At 34.5% G+C, this 18,920-nt stretch overlaps 4 protein-coding genes across 16 annotated transcripts in view; 2 read left to right on the top strand and 2 right to left on the bottom strand.

The window, feature by feature from the left end:
- LOC120772340 (cAMP-dependent protein kinase type II regulatory subunit) overlaps positions 1 to 6,075 on the bottom strand; it is a 77,138-nt gene extending 71,063 nt beyond the window's left edge. Inside the window, exons 1-2 of one of the 10 annotated variants that reach the window (XM_040100893.1) lie at positions 5,969 to 6,075; positions 3,209 to 3,535 (exon numbers count right to left, since the gene is read on the bottom strand). The gene's annotated coding sequence lies outside the window, so the exon portion shown is untranslated. The other 9 variants (XM_040100894.1, XM_040100892.1, XM_040100896.1 and 6 more) reach the window with 9 other exon arrangements.
- Positions 6,076 to 6,693: 618 nt separating this feature from the next.
- On the top strand, positions 6,694 to 14,523 carry LOC120772339 (palmitoyltransferase ZDHHC15B). 4 transcript variants are annotated; one of them, XM_040100886.1, is made up of 8 exons: positions 6,695 to 7,422; positions 7,487 to 7,608; positions 8,358 to 8,464; positions 8,536 to 8,773; positions 8,911 to 9,061; positions 9,134 to 9,263; positions 10,564 to 10,650; positions 10,921 to 12,478. In XM_040100886.1, exons 1-8 carry the CDS (start codon positions 7,272 to 7,274, stop codon positions 11,228 to 11,230), a joined length of 1,296 nt encoding a protein of 431 aa, XP_039956820.1. In that variant the 5' UTR covers positions 6,695 to 7,271; the 3' UTR covers positions 11,231 to 12,478. The 4 variants fall into 4 exon arrangements, with proteins under 4 accessions (XP_039956823.1, XP_039956822.1, XP_039956820.1 ...); XM_040100887.1 differs by having other exon boundaries at positions 6,696 to 7,422; positions 8,929 to 9,061; XM_040100889.1 differs by lacking the exons at positions 10,564 to 10,650; positions 10,921 to 12,478 and adding an exon at positions 12,941 to 14,523 and having other exon boundaries at positions 6,694 to 7,422; positions 8,929 to 9,061.
- Positions 14,524 to 14,870: 347 nt separating this feature from the next.
- LOC120772338 (putative methyltransferase C9orf114) lies at positions 14,871 to 16,778 on the bottom strand. The gene is made up of 2 exons (XM_040100884.1): positions 15,971 to 16,778; positions 14,871 to 15,914 (listed from the first exon to the last, which is right to left on the bottom strand). Exons 1-2 carry the CDS (start codon positions 16,683 to 16,685, stop codon positions 15,157 to 15,159), a joined length of 1,473 nt encoding a protein of 490 aa, XP_039956818.1. The 5' UTR covers positions 16,686 to 16,778; the 3' UTR covers positions 14,871 to 15,156.
- A 200-nt stretch (positions 16,779 to 16,978) lies between these two features.
- Positions 16,979 to 18,523, top strand: LOC120772342 (activating signal cointegrator 1 complex subunit 1). Its single transcript, XM_040100905.1, has 6 exons — positions 16,979 to 17,141; positions 17,199 to 17,301; positions 17,359 to 17,489; positions 17,546 to 17,688; positions 17,743 to 17,885; positions 17,948 to 18,523. The coding sequence occupies exons 1-6, from the start codon at positions 16,979 to 16,981 to the stop codon at positions 18,354 to 18,356; spliced, it is 1,092 nt and encodes a 363-aa protein (XP_039956839.1). The 3' UTR covers positions 18,357 to 18,523.
- The last annotated feature ends 397 nt before the right edge of the window (positions 18,524 to 18,920 follow it).

Raw genomic sequence — 18,920 nt, 5'->3', positions numbered from 1 at the left:
CAAAATTTGCCGCACAGCAGCTGGTTTTTTGGCGTCCTGCTGGCACTTGCGCTTTGACAGACGGATGGAATGTTGCTGTAGTTGTTGCTATGCCTGCTTTTGTCACAAAGTGCGGTTTCGTGTTGAAAAACATTTAATATACCTTGACACCCTTCCCAGACGACGGCTTTACTTCCGCTTTCCCCCTCATTTCAGTCTGTTTGTGGCTATGCAAAAGTATATGTGTACATGATTTTCGGCATGGAACATATGTAAGCGCTAGTTTATTTCTATATTAGCGGTTGTTGTATATCGCCCTCAGCAGAAGCTCCGCGATATTTAATGGCGCGTTCGGTCTTTTCTCACTCTTCTCTTCTTATGTTATGTGTAACTGTACTTGCTCGCCTACGTATGCGCTTTCTATGCCTTATGGATGGCATATTTGTTTTACTTTCAAGATAAAGTTAATCTCCAATTTAGTCGACTTCCTTTCCCCTTAAACTCTATTTTTCTATTTGCTCTAACTTTCCGTGTACTTCGTTCTCATTTAACTTTCAAATATCCTTGTGTACGGGAGCAGGCATATTCATCAACAAAGAGTTCATTCGGTGTTCGAAGTTTTTGAAATAAATTTCCGGATATGGATTCACTACCTTTGATAAGTCGTCGCTTGTACAAGCTCTCTCTAAAGAACAGAACAGCTGATTTTCGAATAACTCAAAGATACTAACTAACGTAATTTTCCCTTTATCCAGTTCCATGAAAAATATAATTATTTCTTATACGACTTTGCTAACTCGATACATATAACTTATTAAATCTTGATCTTGTGTGCCTGGAGCACCGGCGGGAAAGAAATTCGAAGTCGGGATTTCATCAGGCTTTAGACCATAAAAGTCTAATCTTGATACTAAATACAAAATAGACGCTAAACAGATTCGACCAAAGACTATTTGCAAATCCGCCTTTGAAGTCTTCAATACAATTCGAGTTATGGCTTCCATCGCTTCCTAACTCACTAATCAAAGTATTAATAAGAAAAGCTATTCATATCAGCTATGTGTTGCAATTTTCGCATATTTCATTGCCTACAAATAGGCGCTCAACAGATTTCTTACGCTTTTTTTATAGCACACAGCTATGTGCACACATACACGAATAATGCAAACACATGCATCAATATGCGGTTGACGAAGCATCATTTGCCGAAACCGTTGCTGGCTGTTGACGCTGCTGCTGCACCTTTGGATAGTACTTGTACCTCCACTCATTCGCAATGAATGACTCATTAATTTTGTTGAACTGCGATACGGCCCCAACCCTAACCTTGAGTCGCAGCTAGGGGTTAACACCGCACCCACACACATACACAACCAAACGAGTGCGCACAGCCCACTGGGATGAAAAAGGCTTTAATAGGACGCCTTAGTCACAGGAAGAAATGCGAAATTTTATGTGGAGTAATTTTTTAGTAAGCGTTGAGGCTTTCAGGGTCGGTAATACGAGTAAATATTCAAATTCAGCCTTTCTTGCTGTGTGTTGAATTTTAGGCTCCTTTTAAAAGCAAAAAAACAAAATATTTTTAAAGTAAAGCTTTTAAAGTTTTTAAGTAAAGCGAGTCTGTAGAGGAAATATTTGACGATTTTTGCTTTCATGTAATGTGATGTGGTTTGATGTGCATTTTAATGTGAAGGTAGAAGGGATAGTATTATATTAGCAAGAGTATGTGGTACATATATATATATATATATACAAGTTATTGTTGTTATTTTTGTTTCTGTTGTTGTAGCGGTAGAAAACATCCATGAAATAGTTTCGTAGAATGGTGCCGAGTTAACAGTCCTTGGCCGGACAAAAATCCGGGTCCGTTCCGATTACTTAGACCCGTCTGTCGTTGAAGTTATACATACTACATAACATATGTACATTTTTATTTTTGGTTGATTGGCTATTTGGATAGTTTTTCACATAAATTATTTTGGTCAAGTAAATGATGTTATCAACTATTTGACGAAGAGAGACCTGAGAACCAACCACTAATTGTTAAACTTGTTGGGACTTAAGTTGAAGACTTGCTTAGATATCTGGACCACCATGACAGATACCAAGAATTGCTTCTCTATGCACTATACCACGGCTATTCTCTCGAACACAAAAAAGAAATTATTAAAAAAAACTTGGTTTATATTTCATAAAAACATTGTCTTTAAATTTAGAAAATAGCCGGAAATGCCCAAAATAAAGCCTCAGTGGCAACCTAATAATGGGCAACTCATTATTTAATCTGGCAGCTGACAATCCAGAGCTCAATTAATGTTGCGTATTGGAACAAACTACCAAAAAGCTATCGGGCAAGTGTCGGCGCCTTAGCTCCCGGGAGCACTATCAAGTAAGTACCGGGGAGAACATCAACTCGATGCATAAAGTGCCACGTTGAAAAAGTACGTGTGCGCACATACGCACATATGTATATACATATAGTGAATGCACCTACATACATGCATATGTTACTCGTGAATAGCGCTCAGCTCGGAAACTCGTAAATTACAATTTGCCTTCGGTAATTCAGCACATTTTCCGACCTGTTGTACCTCCTGTCACGGACTTTGCTGTGTTTCTTTGCCCAAACAAACTTTAAAGTGAATGTCTTCAGAACGAAAATACACACCGACATAAAAATATTCTGCGTGGGGGGAAAATGCGCATAAGAACTGAAATCGGCATTAATGCTTCATTTAGTCATCGACATGCCGCCCTTCCGTACTAACAAAGTAGTTGCTGCTCAATTTGCATAAATGGTTTAGCACACATCCAGCTTTTCAGTTATAAAAAATCCAATTTTCGCCGATATCCACGTACAAGGTGGTAGGTCGTATCAGCTGATTCGGTTCGCAGTTTGCGTCGGTGACTAAATGAAGCATAAGACTTGTTAGATACACACACTCACATAACTGAACTGTCTTGCTTAGCTCACAGAACTGTTTAAGATTTATATTTAGAAAAAATGGAAAACAAGGCTCTGCATTTTGGGATTTATGATAATTTATCGTTAATTATTTCAAACTTATCAGCGTTTTTTGCCTTAGTGCTGGTCATTTCAAAGTCGTACGGTATTACACGATGCCCACCTCAAGCTACACAATGCATACGTATACTTGGATCACAATGCACGTTTTGCATCGTAGATCACTTGAATATTTATTCTTATGTCATATTTGCTTTGACTCACCTGATTTCTCTCTGATGTTCCTAAAATTAGTATGGCAATTCCTTCGGTTAGCTTATCTTCTGCCAAAGTGTTCTCTTAAGGCGACAAAACCACAGACACACAGGTTATTCACAATTTCCAGCTGAACGATTGCAGACGTGGTAGTTAGTTAGCAGGTTTGCTTTTACACTTTCTCTTGTTAACAAAACACAGCCCTCAATTGTCTATATAAAACTTTAATCTCTCTTTCAAACTATTCACTTTCCATTTGTGGATATTTCCCCGGATTTTTATATACCGCACACATACATGTAAATGATGGCTAATAGCACGTATCAGTGGTTCTGCCTAGAAGGAAAAGTTATTAAATTCAAGTCTCGAAAGCAGCCCCCAGAGAGAGCTTGTACATACGAGTATGTGGCACACCGAAAGGTATCACCGCCAAGAAACAACAACAAAATGATCGATGCAAAACTTATCACTTTTATTTGCACGTTATTTCTTCTTTTTAAAATTGTTTTAAATGTTAACACACACGAGCTTCTTAATCTTGGACTTAGTTTACTTATATGGCTCTTAAAATTTATTTGATAAAATAACGCGTTTCTGAGAGCTTATTAAAAATCTGTATTCAATTTAATTTTATTATATTTATAACAGTACGAGGAATGTAGTAGTGCTATGCCGTAGACAGAATTTAGTGGCTTATCGGATGCAATGAAAGATAGTATCCTCAAAATGGAAAAGTTTAGGAAGGCTGAACAGCTGATTTGATTTTTTGAAGGAACACTTTGGCTTTCAAAACAGATTCGTGAAGTTTTAGGTGGAAAAAACTCATCAGTAGCTGCATACAGAAAATAGTTGCATTTCTATTAAAATAATTATTTAATCTGTAAGAAGCCAATTCCTCTTCAGATTCATCTCATTTTTGTCTGAGTGCTAAAGAATTCGGCGCTTGTCAATAGTCGTAATATTGAAAGAGATATTCGACAAATTGCTCCAATTTTATTCATATTTCTACTTTCTGTTTTCACTACTTTGCGGGCGAAATTTACTTGCACAATCCTTTTAAGTGACGAATCGCATAATTCGGTCAAAAAATCAGCGAATGGATATGGAATTTAATGAAAATGAATAAACGAAAACATTAAATGGCAGGTGAAAATCGCTGCAGCATACATACATACATATGTATGTACATCATCGCCGCGGTCTACTGCAAAGCAAGGCGAATTGATTTTCCACAAAAATGTCTACTTGAAAACCAACTGAATTTTACTGAAATGTTGCAAACACAAGGATAACGCAATACTGAACCCGCCGACATGTGGTCGAGTAAAGAAAATGAATGAGCATTAATTTCCGCTTGTTCGTTCGTTATAAATGCTGCTGCCGAGGCTAATGTATAACCAATATGTAGTACAAAAATTGTGTAGATACATACATACATTTGTATATAGGCGAGTTAATAGCATAGGTAGCGAAAGGAAATCGCAACAAGTCGTGCAGCGAAGACCGTGGCGAAAGCGTATGAGAGCGCACATAGGCTCGCGAACCATCACCCACCAACAAAGCCCGTATCATAAATGGCAACAACAAAATCAACAGTGTGCCTAGGTGGTGTATGGGGTAGTATGGATGTGGGTTGTACTTTGGCTCATTCGAAATGCACCGAGTAGTACTTACTGCTATGTGTAATGTAATATGTAGAATGTATACGACATGCATATGTTTCCATAGCCAATTAAGGACATGACAGCCGCACAGCAGCCGGCTTTTTATAACGACGTCGAAGAAGAGAGAAGGGCTGCTTCTCTCAAATAATCAATAATGTTATTGCTGGGCAAAACAGTGTTATGAAATATACTGCCATCACACGCTACCCCGTATGTCACCCACACTCTCACTCGCATTAACATTTTTTAATATAATGTATGCGCTTATAATATGAGCCTAACTGCAAGCATTACATTAAATATGTTATCCACTAGGTAGTTCAATGCCACTGAGACCCTCAAATGCTCTTTGGGCCTTTATCATATTTTTAACTGACTGAAGAGATATCACCTTCACTGTTTCTTTTATCACATGAACACGGCACACTAACACAGATGTGTCCACGTGAAGATGATGGGTTGGGGTCGGACAAACAGTCAAACGTGATGAAGAGAGCATACAAACAATCTTATCGCCTTATCGTAGTTGTTGGAGCCGATAGCCTCAACGCGGTCGTCGAAAAATCAACAACACTCAGTTTTCTCACACACTATTTTTATCTACGAACATATCCATGCATACAAAGTATACCTGCTCGTATACACTCGCACAGAAATATTTCTCTTTTTCATCATATTTCACCTTTCGTTAAACCGCATTAGGTGGGGTGGAGTAGACAGGCGAATAAAAAGACTGAAAAACTTTTATGCAGACATACTAAACACTCGGGACATTTGCTCGTTCTCTTAAATCCGCACAGCGACTGTACATACGTAAATGCAAATGCCTAAACTTAAATATGTATGTATTTTCATATTATGTACATATACGGTGGCATTCGTACAGGAAAACGAAGATTGACTCTGACCGTCTAGTAGTAACTTTTGTAATCGCTGGGCAAAGTGTATGATAAAAATTTTGTTGCTTTTCACTTAACGAACTTTTGCTCGAATCAAATACATAAGCGATTAGCTTATTTGGGTTTTTATTTCACTTTTGGCATTTTTTAGAACACTTTTCATTCATTAATATTTCAAATTAACGGTTTATAGTAATGAAATTTACATTTTCTTAAACTGATACGTTTGATGGATTCTTCGTTCAAACTATATTCCGATAATCTAGTATACTTCACTGTACTCGGCAACGTCTTTACTTTGACTCAATTCTGTGCAACCCAATTCAACTTGCATACTTTTTCATGGCCCCCCTCAAGCGTTTTGGGGCGCATACGCTCTGCGATGGCTCTCGCTCTCCCTCCCTCTCTCTTTTAGCATACGTTCAATATTCTCTCTTCTACAGAGTTGTATGTTGGTGTACTTTGGACAAGTAGGGTTACATTTTCCGATACTAAATATTGTTAACTAAATTCTTTTTAAGCTCGCTTGCTTAGACTTGATTGCTTTGCATTCGGACGTGCGTTCGGATAGGTTGAAAAAATTCATTAGTTCTTTGAATTCTAGACTAGAAATATGTATATAAATTGCAGTTTCTGAATTTGTTCTTATAATGTCCCTTTCAGAATTATTTTTATCGTAAATTCGATTATTTTGCGCAATACCTTTCAGAAATTGTCTATTCTGATAATTATGTAAAAATTGTTTTTGAAATATCAAAATTACATAAATTTAAATTTTTGAACCGAGGATCAATATTTCGAGTGTACCATAAATCTTTTGTATTTGGACGATTCCTATATGTCAAATTCATCATTTCTGGCAACACTATCCCGTAACACTTGCCAGCACTTGGTTTAGTTATCCGTTGTTTTTTGTTTGACAGTTGCTATTTTGTGTTTTTCTTCTTTTCCAATAATAGTGAACAGCACATAGACAAAAATTTGGAAACGAAAAACTTTAATTTCACTTTCACTAAGCTAAACAACTATTTCCGTTTTGTCGAAGAACAAAAGCCGCCAATTTGCAAAGTATTCATCTTTTGTTATAATCCAATTATAAGACGTAGAGGCATACAGAAGCCATGTCTAGAATACGTACTGTTTTGCAAGTGATTACCAAGGCAGAGGAGTAATAGAAATTGTTGAAAATATAAAACAGTCAGTAAATGATTAAGTACGTAAATTGAGGTGACCAACGACTGCAGGCGAAGCGCGGGTGATCAATTGTACTTAAGTACAACTAGTGCGATAGATAGTAAATTGAGTGTTAGTGATTTTGTAACGTAAATATATATTAGCTATTTAAGAGAATTTTTAAGAATCGCAAGTTTCGAAAGTGGCACCGAGTTTTACAAGAAATTTGGAGCACCACTTACTAGATGTGTGCGCAATATATGCAAAGCCAAATCCTGACCATCAACCTATAGCTAGCCCTCAGAACAAGCACACAAATTTATACCGAAACAGTTCATGTCAGCAGCAATGGGCAATTATGATGGTGAGAGTAAAAAATCAACAGCTTTAGGCAGTTGTATGGCGGCACTAAAATGGATACCAGTCATATTCATCGCGGCTGTTATCGCATGGTCCTATTATGCGTATGTGGTGTCGCTTTGCTTACGTACGTATCAAATATAATTGCCTCGTTTGCAGTAATTAAATTACAGTTATATGTTTATTTTCAGTATCCATCGAAAACGTCTTTGAACAAATTGTTTTTCTGATATTTTATCATATAATATGTGTATTGTTTTTCTGGTCCTATTGGAATACCATCTTTACACCAGTCGGTACAGTTCCCCCGAATGTAAGTGTAAGCACACAGTGCACTGCATTGTTGTAAATACATACATATGTGTATACGTTTGCGGTTTAATGCAATCGTACATTTTACGGTTATCAATTCTTATCTGAAATGTTTGCGTTATCGCAATTTATTATTATCCCGAAAGCCCCTACTTCATGTAACAGGTGCGAAACTTATTAAAAAATGTTTTATATTAATCGAAATGAGTCAGTATTTTATAAAGAATTTAATCAGCGATCCATTATAAGTATGTATGAATTATTAAATTTTTTTGCCGATCACAATGCTTGAGTCAGTTTGTATATTTTTCGTTTTCAACTTTAGTATTTGAGAAGCTAAACCGGATATATTATGACGTCATATTTGATACGGTTTGGGTTTTAGCTAAATACTTTGCAATTCTGTTTTCTTTTCGAATATTTAGTACGAAAATAAATTAATACCTTACATTTCTCTTATTACAAGACTTTACCTAAAAGCGTTAATTTTTTTCCTTACTTTGGGAAGAATTTAAATACAATTTTTTAATTGAATATGGTGGCCAAAATTATATCTCCAAAACCGTTAATAATTATGCTTTCAAGCCGAAACACTTTAAGTACTCTAAAATTATTTTAAATACAAGGGATTTTTCACGGATTGGAAAAATATATTTTTGCCGCTGGAAAAGCATAATAATAAATTATGTATCTGACGTCCCGTTATAATTTTTGTTGTATAAGTAAATTTTGTTTTTCAACCTCTCACAGTGGCGAATTCCAGAAGCAGAAATAGAGCACATATTTCATGCTGACACTCAGGATCAACAAAAGAGAATACTAGAAAATTTTGCCAAGACGCTGCCAGTCACAAATCGGTTTGCTTTAAATGAATATTATCAATTTTCTTTAATTCAAATGTATGTCTTTCCTCGTAATTCGTTGTTAGCACACTGAATGGTTCGGTGCGTTTCTGTGAAAAATGCAAAATAATCAAGCCAGATCGTGCACATCACTGTAGTGTCTGTGGTGCTTGTGTACTCAAAATGGATCATCATTGTCCGTGGGTTAACAATTGTGTCAACTTCACAAACTACAAATATTTTGTACTCTTTTTGGGCTATGCGTTACTTTATTGCCTTTATGTGGCCTTAACATCGTTGGAGTATTTCATACGCTTCTGGCGGGTAAGTGCAAACTCACACACACAAATACTATTTTTTCTTTGCTGTATGCATGTGGCATGTTTTGATCAAGTAGTTGTTATTATTTACACTGAATTCCATACAAAATCAAACAATTACAAAATTGTTCAAAAATGAAGTTGGAACTTTCACAACAGGGCGATTTGAATAGTGGCATGGGACGGTTTAACATAGTGTTCCTGTTCTTTGTATCGATAATGTTTGCAATAAGCTTGGTGAGCCTATTCGGTTACCATGTCTACTTGACGCTTATGAATCGTACAACGTTAGGTGAGCTAATAGCAAAAACATATTTTATCAAATTGAAACAATTTCCTAATGAATATACCCTAAATTCTTTAGAGGCTTTTCGAGCGCCAATATTCCGCATTGGTGGCCCAGACAAGAATGGCTTCAATTTGGGTAAATACGCCAATTTCCAGGAAGTGTTCGGTGATAACTGGAAACTGTGGTTTTTGCCAGTCTACACGAGGTAACTTTTGTTGCTTATATGATTTTTGTATATATTTTTCGTAGTATGTGTGTTTTCAACATTTTTTAATTGTTCACAAATTTGCTGATATGTGCAATTTACATGTGTGTGCAGCTTTTTCGTTTTTGCAATTTGTTAAATGTTATTTGCTTTAGAATGTGCACTACTGAGTAAACAATTCTCCTCTGCCTTAAATATACCTTTAATTCTTATTTTCTGATTTCTACTGAATGTAAATAGCATTTTTATATAAAAAAAATTTATTTGGCAAATTAAAAACATGTTTATTACATATCAGTTAGTTATATCCGTTCACTCATGCGCAGTTAATGTGAGCATTTACTTTTTTATTTTTATTAACTATGATTTCGTATTCAATCTTAATTTTAATCATTTAACTCAACGAAAATGTAGTTGTAAGTTTTTAATAATATCTGAAAATAAGAAAATTAACCATTTATTTGTATTTGTTGCGAACAGAATTTAGTATCTAAGTATGGGCAGAGTGCCTTGCTTTGTGACAATACGAATTTTTAAGCTTCGCAATTAAGATTAAATTAATTAAACATATTCTTACCGTTTTGAGTGTCTGGACAATGAGATTGTAGGTCACTGACTCCAGAATTGATTCGCACGAGGACTATTTTGAGAAAAGGCGAAGTGTACATAATAGGTCACTGGTACGCACGTCCACATTCCGTTCATTTAAAATTTTTTTATAGTTGCAATAGCGCTCGGCTTCGAATGTATGTAATACAAAAATATATAAGTATGTAAGGTTTGAAAAAGACGAATAGCGATAAAAATTAGCTAATCATTAATATATATAAGAACTTGAGAATGTGATATAAAAGAAATAGCATTAAAAGAGAATTTGATAACAATGAGTGACGAAAAAATCCTCGTCTGGACGCAGTCTTATTGGAATTCGCCAGAATTGGAAAGTGTGTTGAGGTATAGTTATTTTGATCACCCAATTTCCAAAAAATGTTTTTTTCTTGAAACAAGAGTTGCTTAGTTCTTATAGCTAGCTTTTTTTAATCATCGTAATGAAAGTGTCTTATGCTTTGACTTAGTTCAAATGAAACGATGAATCCTTCTGTCAATACCTTGTCCTCCTTACTATCCTAAATCTTCGGTGCATTCTGTGCAAAATGCGAAATAATCAAATAGAAATGCTGCGCACACAAAATAATAACAATAACACATTTAACTGTAAATGACCGTGGAAAAATTACTAAAACCAAATAACAAAATTAAACTCGAATAATTTTCATTACCACACTCATATTTGTCGCAGTGTCGGCGATGGATTGACGTACACAACTCAAAAGCAGCATCAGATGCAGTCATACGACTCCATGGGCGATACCACGCAGCGAACCAGGTTAGCATATGAAGCATTAAATCCAGTTAAATAGTGCGCAGATAAGTTCAAATGTAATGTAGCAGCTTGGCAACGCTAGTAGAACCAAAACAAATAAAATAAAATTTTCCGAACTGTTTTATGCTACTCGCAGCATTTTTTCTTATCCACGCCCATTACATTTCACATTTTTTATTTTAAATTGAGTAAATACCCATACACATCTTTTTGTTGTTTTTTTGTTATTGCTATTATCTACATCAAACAAAAACAAAAACGAAAACAACACAGCCAACATGAGTTGCTGCGCGAAGACGATACACTGCCACTGAATATGACTGGCGCTGCTGTCGGCTCAGTATCTGCGGCTTCCACTGCAACGGTGAAATCGGTTGTTGGCGCTGGAGTCAATGGAATGGTGGCTGTAATACCAGTTCAGCCGGCACAACCGGTGGAAGCGACCACACCAACAGCGACCGACATAGAAGTTTTAGTTGTGCCAACTATGGACACTGCCAACGGGAATGTGATTATCAATATGAGAGACTTGGAAAGCAGTAATGACGAACAGCAGCAACAACGAAATAATCAAAACGTTTAGAATTAGCTAAATATGTGGCTACATTCATATTTTAGTTCGCTGCAGAATATCCAACGATTAGTTATTTAAAAAATTAAAAATTATATAAATACATAATTAAAGACCGCGACGACTTCAATTGCGATTCGAAATCAATAGAATTAAGCCGTTAGTGAACCCCTAAATATTTCATTTTTTTTTTTTTTTTTTTTTTAAATTGAAAAAGGCAATTTAATTACAATTACAATTTATATATATAGCACTAGCGGTTAAGCCATCAGCTTAAATATATCATAGTACTCCTTTATGTATGCCATTGGAATTGAGATAATTATGAAGGCCATTGGTGGGCCTTTCAAATTGTTATTTATAAAGCTGAAAAAATATAAGGAAAAAATCGGGTTAAAACGAGACTCTGAAGATTTTCCAGTACTTTATAACTGAATTGTTAAAAACCTACAATTCTCCTATTTAGTAGGGAAAATATCTTGTTGATTTTGTTATTTAGTCTTATTATATTGGAAATATTTCCCGAAGTAATTTTTTTTTAGTTTTGTATTGAGGACGAAGGCGTTGACGAATATCAGAACGCTGGAAAATTTTACAATATAAACTGCATTTAAAAACTAAACTAAGCTGCATATGATCGCAAAAGAGAAAAGTAGGAAAAAATATTCCTTTTGAATCAACGATATCTTCATAGTACATACCTAATAATGATTAGAAGGTCATATATGTATATAATAAGTGTGTTTTAATTTAATGTTTTAAAAAAGCATTTAAAAATTCTTATGAACAAATGTCTATCTGTATATATATATACATACATATTTACACTAGAGTAATGTTAAGTAAGTGCTTGTTAGAATAAGCCTTTTATACTTTAATTCCTTTTGGTATTTTTATGTTTTACATTGTAAAATATTTTCATTTAACTCTCACTTTTACTTTTCATTGAAGCCTCTTTCAACTTATTATGGAAAAATTGAAATAGAAAAGGCATGCAATGCCAAGTGGCTAAAAGCTCACGCAGCTCATGACATTGTAGTGATCTTCCTCTTTGACCACCAGTGTCTTTATTGTATAAAATATTAATTTATCGATGTAATACCCTCATGATAAGTGTGTATATTTCACTGAAAAATGTAATTGGTTTATCTATTTATCTATCTACTGCATACATACATACATGCATACATATTGCGTAATTTTGTAATACATTCAAAACTATAATAATATACTTTTTAATACCGAATTTCGTACAATTAATTCTTAAATATTTTAAATGTATTTAGTAGTTTCTTATTTGAGTAAACGATGGAATTATGCAAAACAATTTTGTGTTTTTAATTTGCCAAATTCACTTTCAGTCGCTAGTCAGCAGCGTTTTTGAAAACACTGAGTAATTGTGCATGATTTATTTATTTATTATATCTAAATTAAATGTTCGTTAATTCGTGGAAAGAAAATTGAAAAACCATGAAATCAATACGGAGAAAACGGACTTGAAAATGGTCACAATACAAAATTCCGCTCAGAAATTAGCGAATCATGGGAGTTAGGAATTCATAGTTAGAGTTCCTACATACGTTAAGTATTGTATGAATTTCATAAAATTTAATAAACATCTGGTATTTATATGTATTTATCTGCTCGAATATCAAAGCTTCTATTCTGGAAAATGTATATTAGCAATTATAGCACACATATTCTTCTCCCCTTTTCGAACAGCATGGGTGATGGCATCAGCTATCCAATACGTCATTTAGATGAGGATGCCGAATCGTTGCTGGGCAATAGCGATACGCGCATTGAAATGGAGGAGGATATCTTTCCAGAGACTCGTTTTCACAACACGTACATTCCATAGTTGATAATTTCTGACGATAACGTGGCTTCTTATTATATTTAGTTGAAAGACGGAGTCCATTATTTTACGTTATTCTTCTTATATAATTTTAGAATGTGATTCTCTAAATTTTGAGTTATTATTGCGGTCACGTTCTGATATTGTCAAAAACTCAACGAAAATAAGCTAAATTTTTAGAAAAATTGTGGTACATACATATACCTACTATGTACATACATATTTATAAAATTTATATGTTTTTAGTCTTATAATCATTATGCATTAAGACTTAGTTTCGGTGGCACTGCGTAGTTCTACACAATATACAAATATACCGACTCGGTGCTTGGTGGATACTTCTGAACCGGACTGACAAACGAAATTTGTGCAGTTTCTATTCGCTAAATTTTGTGTAGCGAAAAGATAAATAATAATGTATGTATGTATTGAAAAAGTATTACAATTAAATGAAATTATAAAAAATAATGTACAATATATTAGTTAATAAGTTTCCTACCAAAACCATATTTATACATATGTATGTGTGAACGTATTTCATATCAAAGCAAAAATGTGGCAAGGAGGCAAAGTAATTATAATGTTTAAAAGCAACCGATTGCAAATAGAAGCAGAAAAGTGTAATAAGTTTTAATTTATTTAAATACGCAGTATTTTTCAAAATAAAATTTTTATTTAAATGCTTTTAATTCTGCTTAGTCTGTAAAATGTGTGTCACTCTTGAATGCTTATACTCTAAGAAGCCTCGTTTTGCAGCTTTCTCAGTTCATTACTCGTAATTAGAAGCTCTATTCGTTTGTTGCTAATAAATCCTGAGAAACATGCTAATCCTGAGGACTGTGGACGGATATAAGATGAGTTAGTTTATCAGAAGTCATTCCATAATCCATACTTTTTTAGGTTCGTACATTTAGAGGTTTCATACAAATAAAAATGTCTCACATGACCTGCTCTGACACATTTCCAGCTTAAACTCACCTAATTGAGTTATTTTCCAAACCAAAATCAATCACCATAGCAGATTTTTTTTTTAATGAGATAAGCATTTCCTGTAGATATGTACCTACGGTTTTTACTCATTTATGTGCATATGCACATGTGTATGTTCAGGTACAATATTTAGGTTACGTTTAGCGCTAACATCTTTATGTACATATATGTATGTAAAAACATGCACTGGTACCTAAAATAAACATAAAAAAAAATATTGGTTTTTAGCAAAATGTATTGAAATTGAGAAGAAACCACAAAAACTAGTTTAATTTTACAGTCTAATCTATATCAATTAAAACAAAACATTATAAATAATTATAGGTGTTAGTGAGCTGTGTAAAAATAATACAAACCAAAAGTAGAATATAAGAAAAATGTAACCAACGGCAAAACCAACATAACCGGCATAACAGTTTCGCACAAAACAAAATTCAAAATTTTATCAGAATATAAGGCTATGTGACGCGTAGACGTAGATGTGAGCAAATGTGTACATAGGTCTGCTCAGAACAATAAATACTACTGCGACACTAAAGTTTCATCTGTTGCAAGTACAATATTATTTGCTATTAAATAAATTTATTTTCATGAAAAAGGCTCACGGTCGCGAAATGCAAAGTTCACTGGAATACAGCATTTATAAAGATCCATTTATGTATATATTTTGTTTAGAGTATGTAAACTTCATATATACAAGCTGTTAACTCCATCTAACTGGAGCTTGCATAAATAGTTATTCGTAAGCGTGGATTATTAGTAATAGATAATAAATCTTTACAGAAAACATACATTTTGGATTGATTCATTGTGGGGAAAATTAGATATACCAATATATTTATTATACAAAAAATCTCAATATGATCATTTGTACATTAACAAGTAAAAAGGCATATGATGATGAAATAATGTCAATAGTTGGAAGTGTTCGTTCAAAAAGTCTCATATTCAATTTCATCTTAAGAATATATGTATGTATATCTTTTAAATGCAGGTTAAAAGGACATACAAAGGTCTATTGTTTAAAATGTTTATAAACAATTTATAATATAATGATTATTTAGTTTCCTACAGTATTAATTAAACTTAATTAGTCAAAGCGACTTAGATCCCCTAAATCTTTAGTTGGTACCATTGATTGGATCTCATTCGTTGGCACTACTTCGAAGTCGTCATCAATCTTACTCGAGGCATTATTAAATTGCATTGAAGCTTCTGAAGGTGCACGCTGGTTTTCATCTCTTGAATTTTTAAGTGTCGTTTTACTTTCCATTATATTCTTTCGGTGCTCTTCCTCGTTATCCTCATGACTGTTCACATGTTCTTCAAATTTACGTTTTTTGTTTTTCTTATTACTTTTAATCACATCTGGACGGATGCCAGTATCATCACTGCGCGGCAGTTGGTATTCATCAAGTTTCTCCTCCACTTCCGGTACACTGGGTTCGAATTTTTCCTGCAGTGCTGCCAAAGCAATTAACAATGCCTCCTCCGTGCGAATTGTACGCGACCCTTGACGTGGCAACACATTCACATAATGATCAAAGAGTAGAGCAGGGTCATCTACATTCAATTTTTCATCATTAGCCAGGGCCTCTTCGAGACCTTTTAAACCGCCAAATACAATAAGTAGATGGTTGAATTTGTACGAACGGTTTGGCACCTCGTGCACATTAGTACCACGATCGGAAGTACCTATTGTAAGATCATACCCACCAGCAAAGGGACCCCTTGTGAAAATTTCAGCAAGAGAATGAGCAATCCGTACTGAATAACCCCAATAAATGCCTGTTTCTCGTCGGGGTTCTTCTGGGCTGACAATTTTGCCCCGCAGTTTCTTGTTGTTATCTAGAAAAATTTAAAACGATCAAATCTCTATAAACAATAAAATCAATTAAGTATACCTTTCACATTATCCAGCTTAACTGTGACGCGGACACCCGGTTCAATGGCTTTATTAACTAACACGTCATTCAATAAGCCCACGTTAACATACGAATGACCGTCTTTTGCCTTTTTGTCCGAAATTATGCCTTCACGATATAGAAACACGTTTTGTTGACGCAAGTGATGTGGCGTGTCCAATGGATTCAACAAGCCCGAGTACTTTAAATCTTTATGTAAGGGGAAAAAGAACTTTCGTAGATATTGAGGACATTCCAAGTACTGAAGGATACGCGCTAATTGCAAGCAACTACTCCGCACTGTTGGCGGCCGGGAATCACCACCGTTTGCCTTTTCTTCACCATCATCAGAGTCATAATTACGTTTCGTTTCACGTGCCGTTGCCACACCTACATCATCGAACACTATTACTTCATGTACACGGAAAATACAAGCAGCGCGCGCGATTTGGCCAGCCACATAGGAACGTAGTTCGGCAGATTGTGCATTCTCCAATATAGAACCTGGTACCGCTATGCTTATTGTTGAAGGATCGGCTTTAATATTGTCTTTACCTTCATCATTAGCCTTAGCTCCCTCGAGGACAGACTGTGAATTTTTATCCAAATCTTTCAGCAGTTTCTCCTGTTTACGTTGCTTTTTTAGAGCTTTTCGTTCCTCATTAATTTTTTTCCATGATTTTGGTGGCTCCTTTCCTATCAAGACTGGTGGCATTTTTAATTTTCCTATAATTTGTAATTGTTTTGATTTTAAATACCGAAATATTAACTTAAGGAATTATAAAAATTGTTTACGATATTTGTGAAATGCACGTGTAGAAAATGGAAAGAATTTTGTGGTGAATATAATTTTTGACAGTTAATGATCAGCTGGTCATAATCATAATTTTTCTTTTGATATTTTAATTCGTAGTTTTGATATCGTTTTGTTTGGTTTTGTTATCAAACATTTCCGAAGTCCTGTTTCCTATTTATTATTTGTGGTAAAGATCTCAAAATAAAAGTACAATGAGCCGAGAAGTATTGGCGCCACCATTACAACGAATGGACAACAATCGCTGTTATCGTGTGAATTTAATACATGAAGACTTTGGTAATCAACTAGCAGCTATGCAGCGCAAAGAACATAAACTTGAAACAACAAATAGCGAAACTGCATATATGGAGCAAGGTATGTACAAATGTCGCTTTTACCATTTACACATCCTATACTCGATTATAATTCTAGACTTGTATGCTGAAGATGACGATGATGAGCAAGAAGATAGCGAAAATTTGCAAATAGAGGAACTTAAAAGCGGTCATTATAAGCTGACTATGCATGTTGCACAGTAAGAGGCTATTACCTTGTTTTTAATGCCAATTTAATCAGAATCCCTTCATTTTAGGAGTTTTTATGGTGGCTTGATCGGTTTCAAAGGCAGCACGAAACGGCGCATTGAATCAGAAACGCGTACAGAAATTTTTATTCCACGCGCTAGAGAAGGTCCGAAACAAGTCGAAGATATCACTATAAAAGGTCAGTTGTAAATATATTTATATTATAAAATTTATATCACTTTTACAACTTTTCAGGTAAAACACGAATAAACGTTATGACGGCTCGTAGAAAGATTAATTTGCTAATAGTTTCTCTGCGCAAACGTATGCGACCAACACATTTTGCCTGTGTACCATTAAATTATGGTGAAATAAAGGAGCGATTCTGTGAATTTAAGGTACAAATAAGTTTTATATTTATAAATTTACTTATATAGATTTTCTTACCTCAGAAAGAACTACTGGAGCTTAATTTGCCGGGTATTGATGAAATGCTTTTCCAAACAGAGGAGTGCATACATTTAACATTAAGCACATGCGTATTGCTAGATGCCGCTGAGCGTTCTAAAGCTGTAGATATATTACAAAGTTGCAAGTACGAGATACTGTATTGTTTTCGAATTTTATATATATATAAATTAGTTTTTTTTAATCAAGGGCATATCTCTCTGACCTACGAACACCATTTCAAATTGAAGTTAGGGGACTGGAAATTATGAATGATGACCCAAGTGCAGTACGCGTATTATATGCCCGAGTAGAATCCCCTGAATTACAAAAATTTGCTGATTTGGCACTGCAGCCATTTTTGCGTAGTGGTTTAGGGTTTGATGATTATGAGCGAGATAATGTGAAACTGCATATGACTATAATGAATAATCGGTATCGCAAACAGTTAGACGCGAAAGCAGCAGGCTCTTTCGATGCACGTGAAATATTAAAACGTTACGGTGATTACAATTTTGGAAGAGTGGAGTGTAGTGAGGTCCATCTGTGTGTGATGCATCATACATCGGGTGATGAACATGGAACATTCTACAAAATCACTGGAAGCTTAAAGTTCTAAATCGATGCTAAATCAATATTTACATTTTATTTTAATTTCCAAATAAAAATGGTCGCGTTCATCTCAATATTTGTTGCTCGACCCCCCCCCCCCCCCCTTTTTGTAGTACTTTCAAATATGAAATCATTTTAAATTCAAATAAAACACATTTAACCACTTTTTAAAAATATCTGCATTTATTCTTATCTTTCAATATTAATAAATTAATCGTTTACTATATTACATTCAAAATTTTCACTTATCTAGTTCGCTTTTATGTTGTAAACACCGATTTTCATGCCATTTTGTTTTTTATGATTTTTAGTAACTTGTTTTTAGCGTTTATAACTTTTCATCTGCTAGCTATGCATACATATTTATGTATGTATGTTTGATTGTGAAAAAATATTTCAAATTAAAAAATAATTCATTCCATATTGTATGTGATTTCTTGCTCATTTAACTTGCAAACTTCGAAATAATTTTATAGTATTTTTATTTTATAAAAATCAAACTAAAATGCTAATGTATTAGCCTTTTATTGCTTTTAGTTTATTTTTAAAAAAATCAAATAAAGTTGTGTCA

The sequence above is a fragment of the Bactrocera tryoni genome, chromosome 3 (genome assembly GCF_016617805.1).
Source record: "Bactrocera tryoni isolate S06 chromosome 3, CSIRO_BtryS06_freeze2, whole genome shotgun sequence".
Classification (NCBI taxonomy): Eukaryota; Metazoa; Arthropoda; class Insecta; order Diptera; family Tephritidae; genus Bactrocera; species Bactrocera tryoni.
This window is presented reverse-complemented; position numbering and strand designations above follow the sequence as displayed.

Bases quoted from the DNA above. Each gene is read 5' to 3' on its own strand.
- LOC120772338 (XM_040100884.1), bottom strand. From the start codon at position 16,685: ATGCCACCAGTCTTGATAGGAAAGGAGCCACCAAAATCATGGAAAAAA. The intron at 15,915-15,970 runs GTATACTTAATT...AAATTTTTCTAG, and splicing joins TAAGCTGGATAATGTGAAAG to ATAACAACAAGAAACTGCGG.
- LOC120772339 (XM_040100886.1), top strand. From the start codon at position 7,272: ATGTCAGCAGCAATGGGCAATTATGATGGTGAGAGTAAAAAATCAACA. The intron at 7,423-7,486 runs GTACGTATCAAA...GTTTATTTTCAG, and splicing joins TGTGGTGTCGCTTTGCTTAC to TATCCATCGAAAACGTCTTT. The intron at 9,062-9,133 runs GTGAGCTAATAG...TAAATTCTTTAG, and splicing joins TATGAATCGTACAACGTTAG to AGGCTTTTCGAGCGCCAATA.
- LOC120772342 (XM_040100905.1), top strand. From the start codon at position 16,979: ATGAGCCGAGAAGTATTGGCGCCACCATTACAACGAATGGACAACAAT. The intron at 17,142-17,198 runs GTATGTACAAAT...TTATAATTCTAG, and splicing joins AACTGCATATATGGAGCAAG to ACTTGTATGCTGAAGATGAC. The intron at 17,886-17,947 runs GTACGAGATACT...TTTTTAATCAAG, and splicing joins GATATATTACAAAGTTGCAA to GGCATATCTCTCTGACCTAC.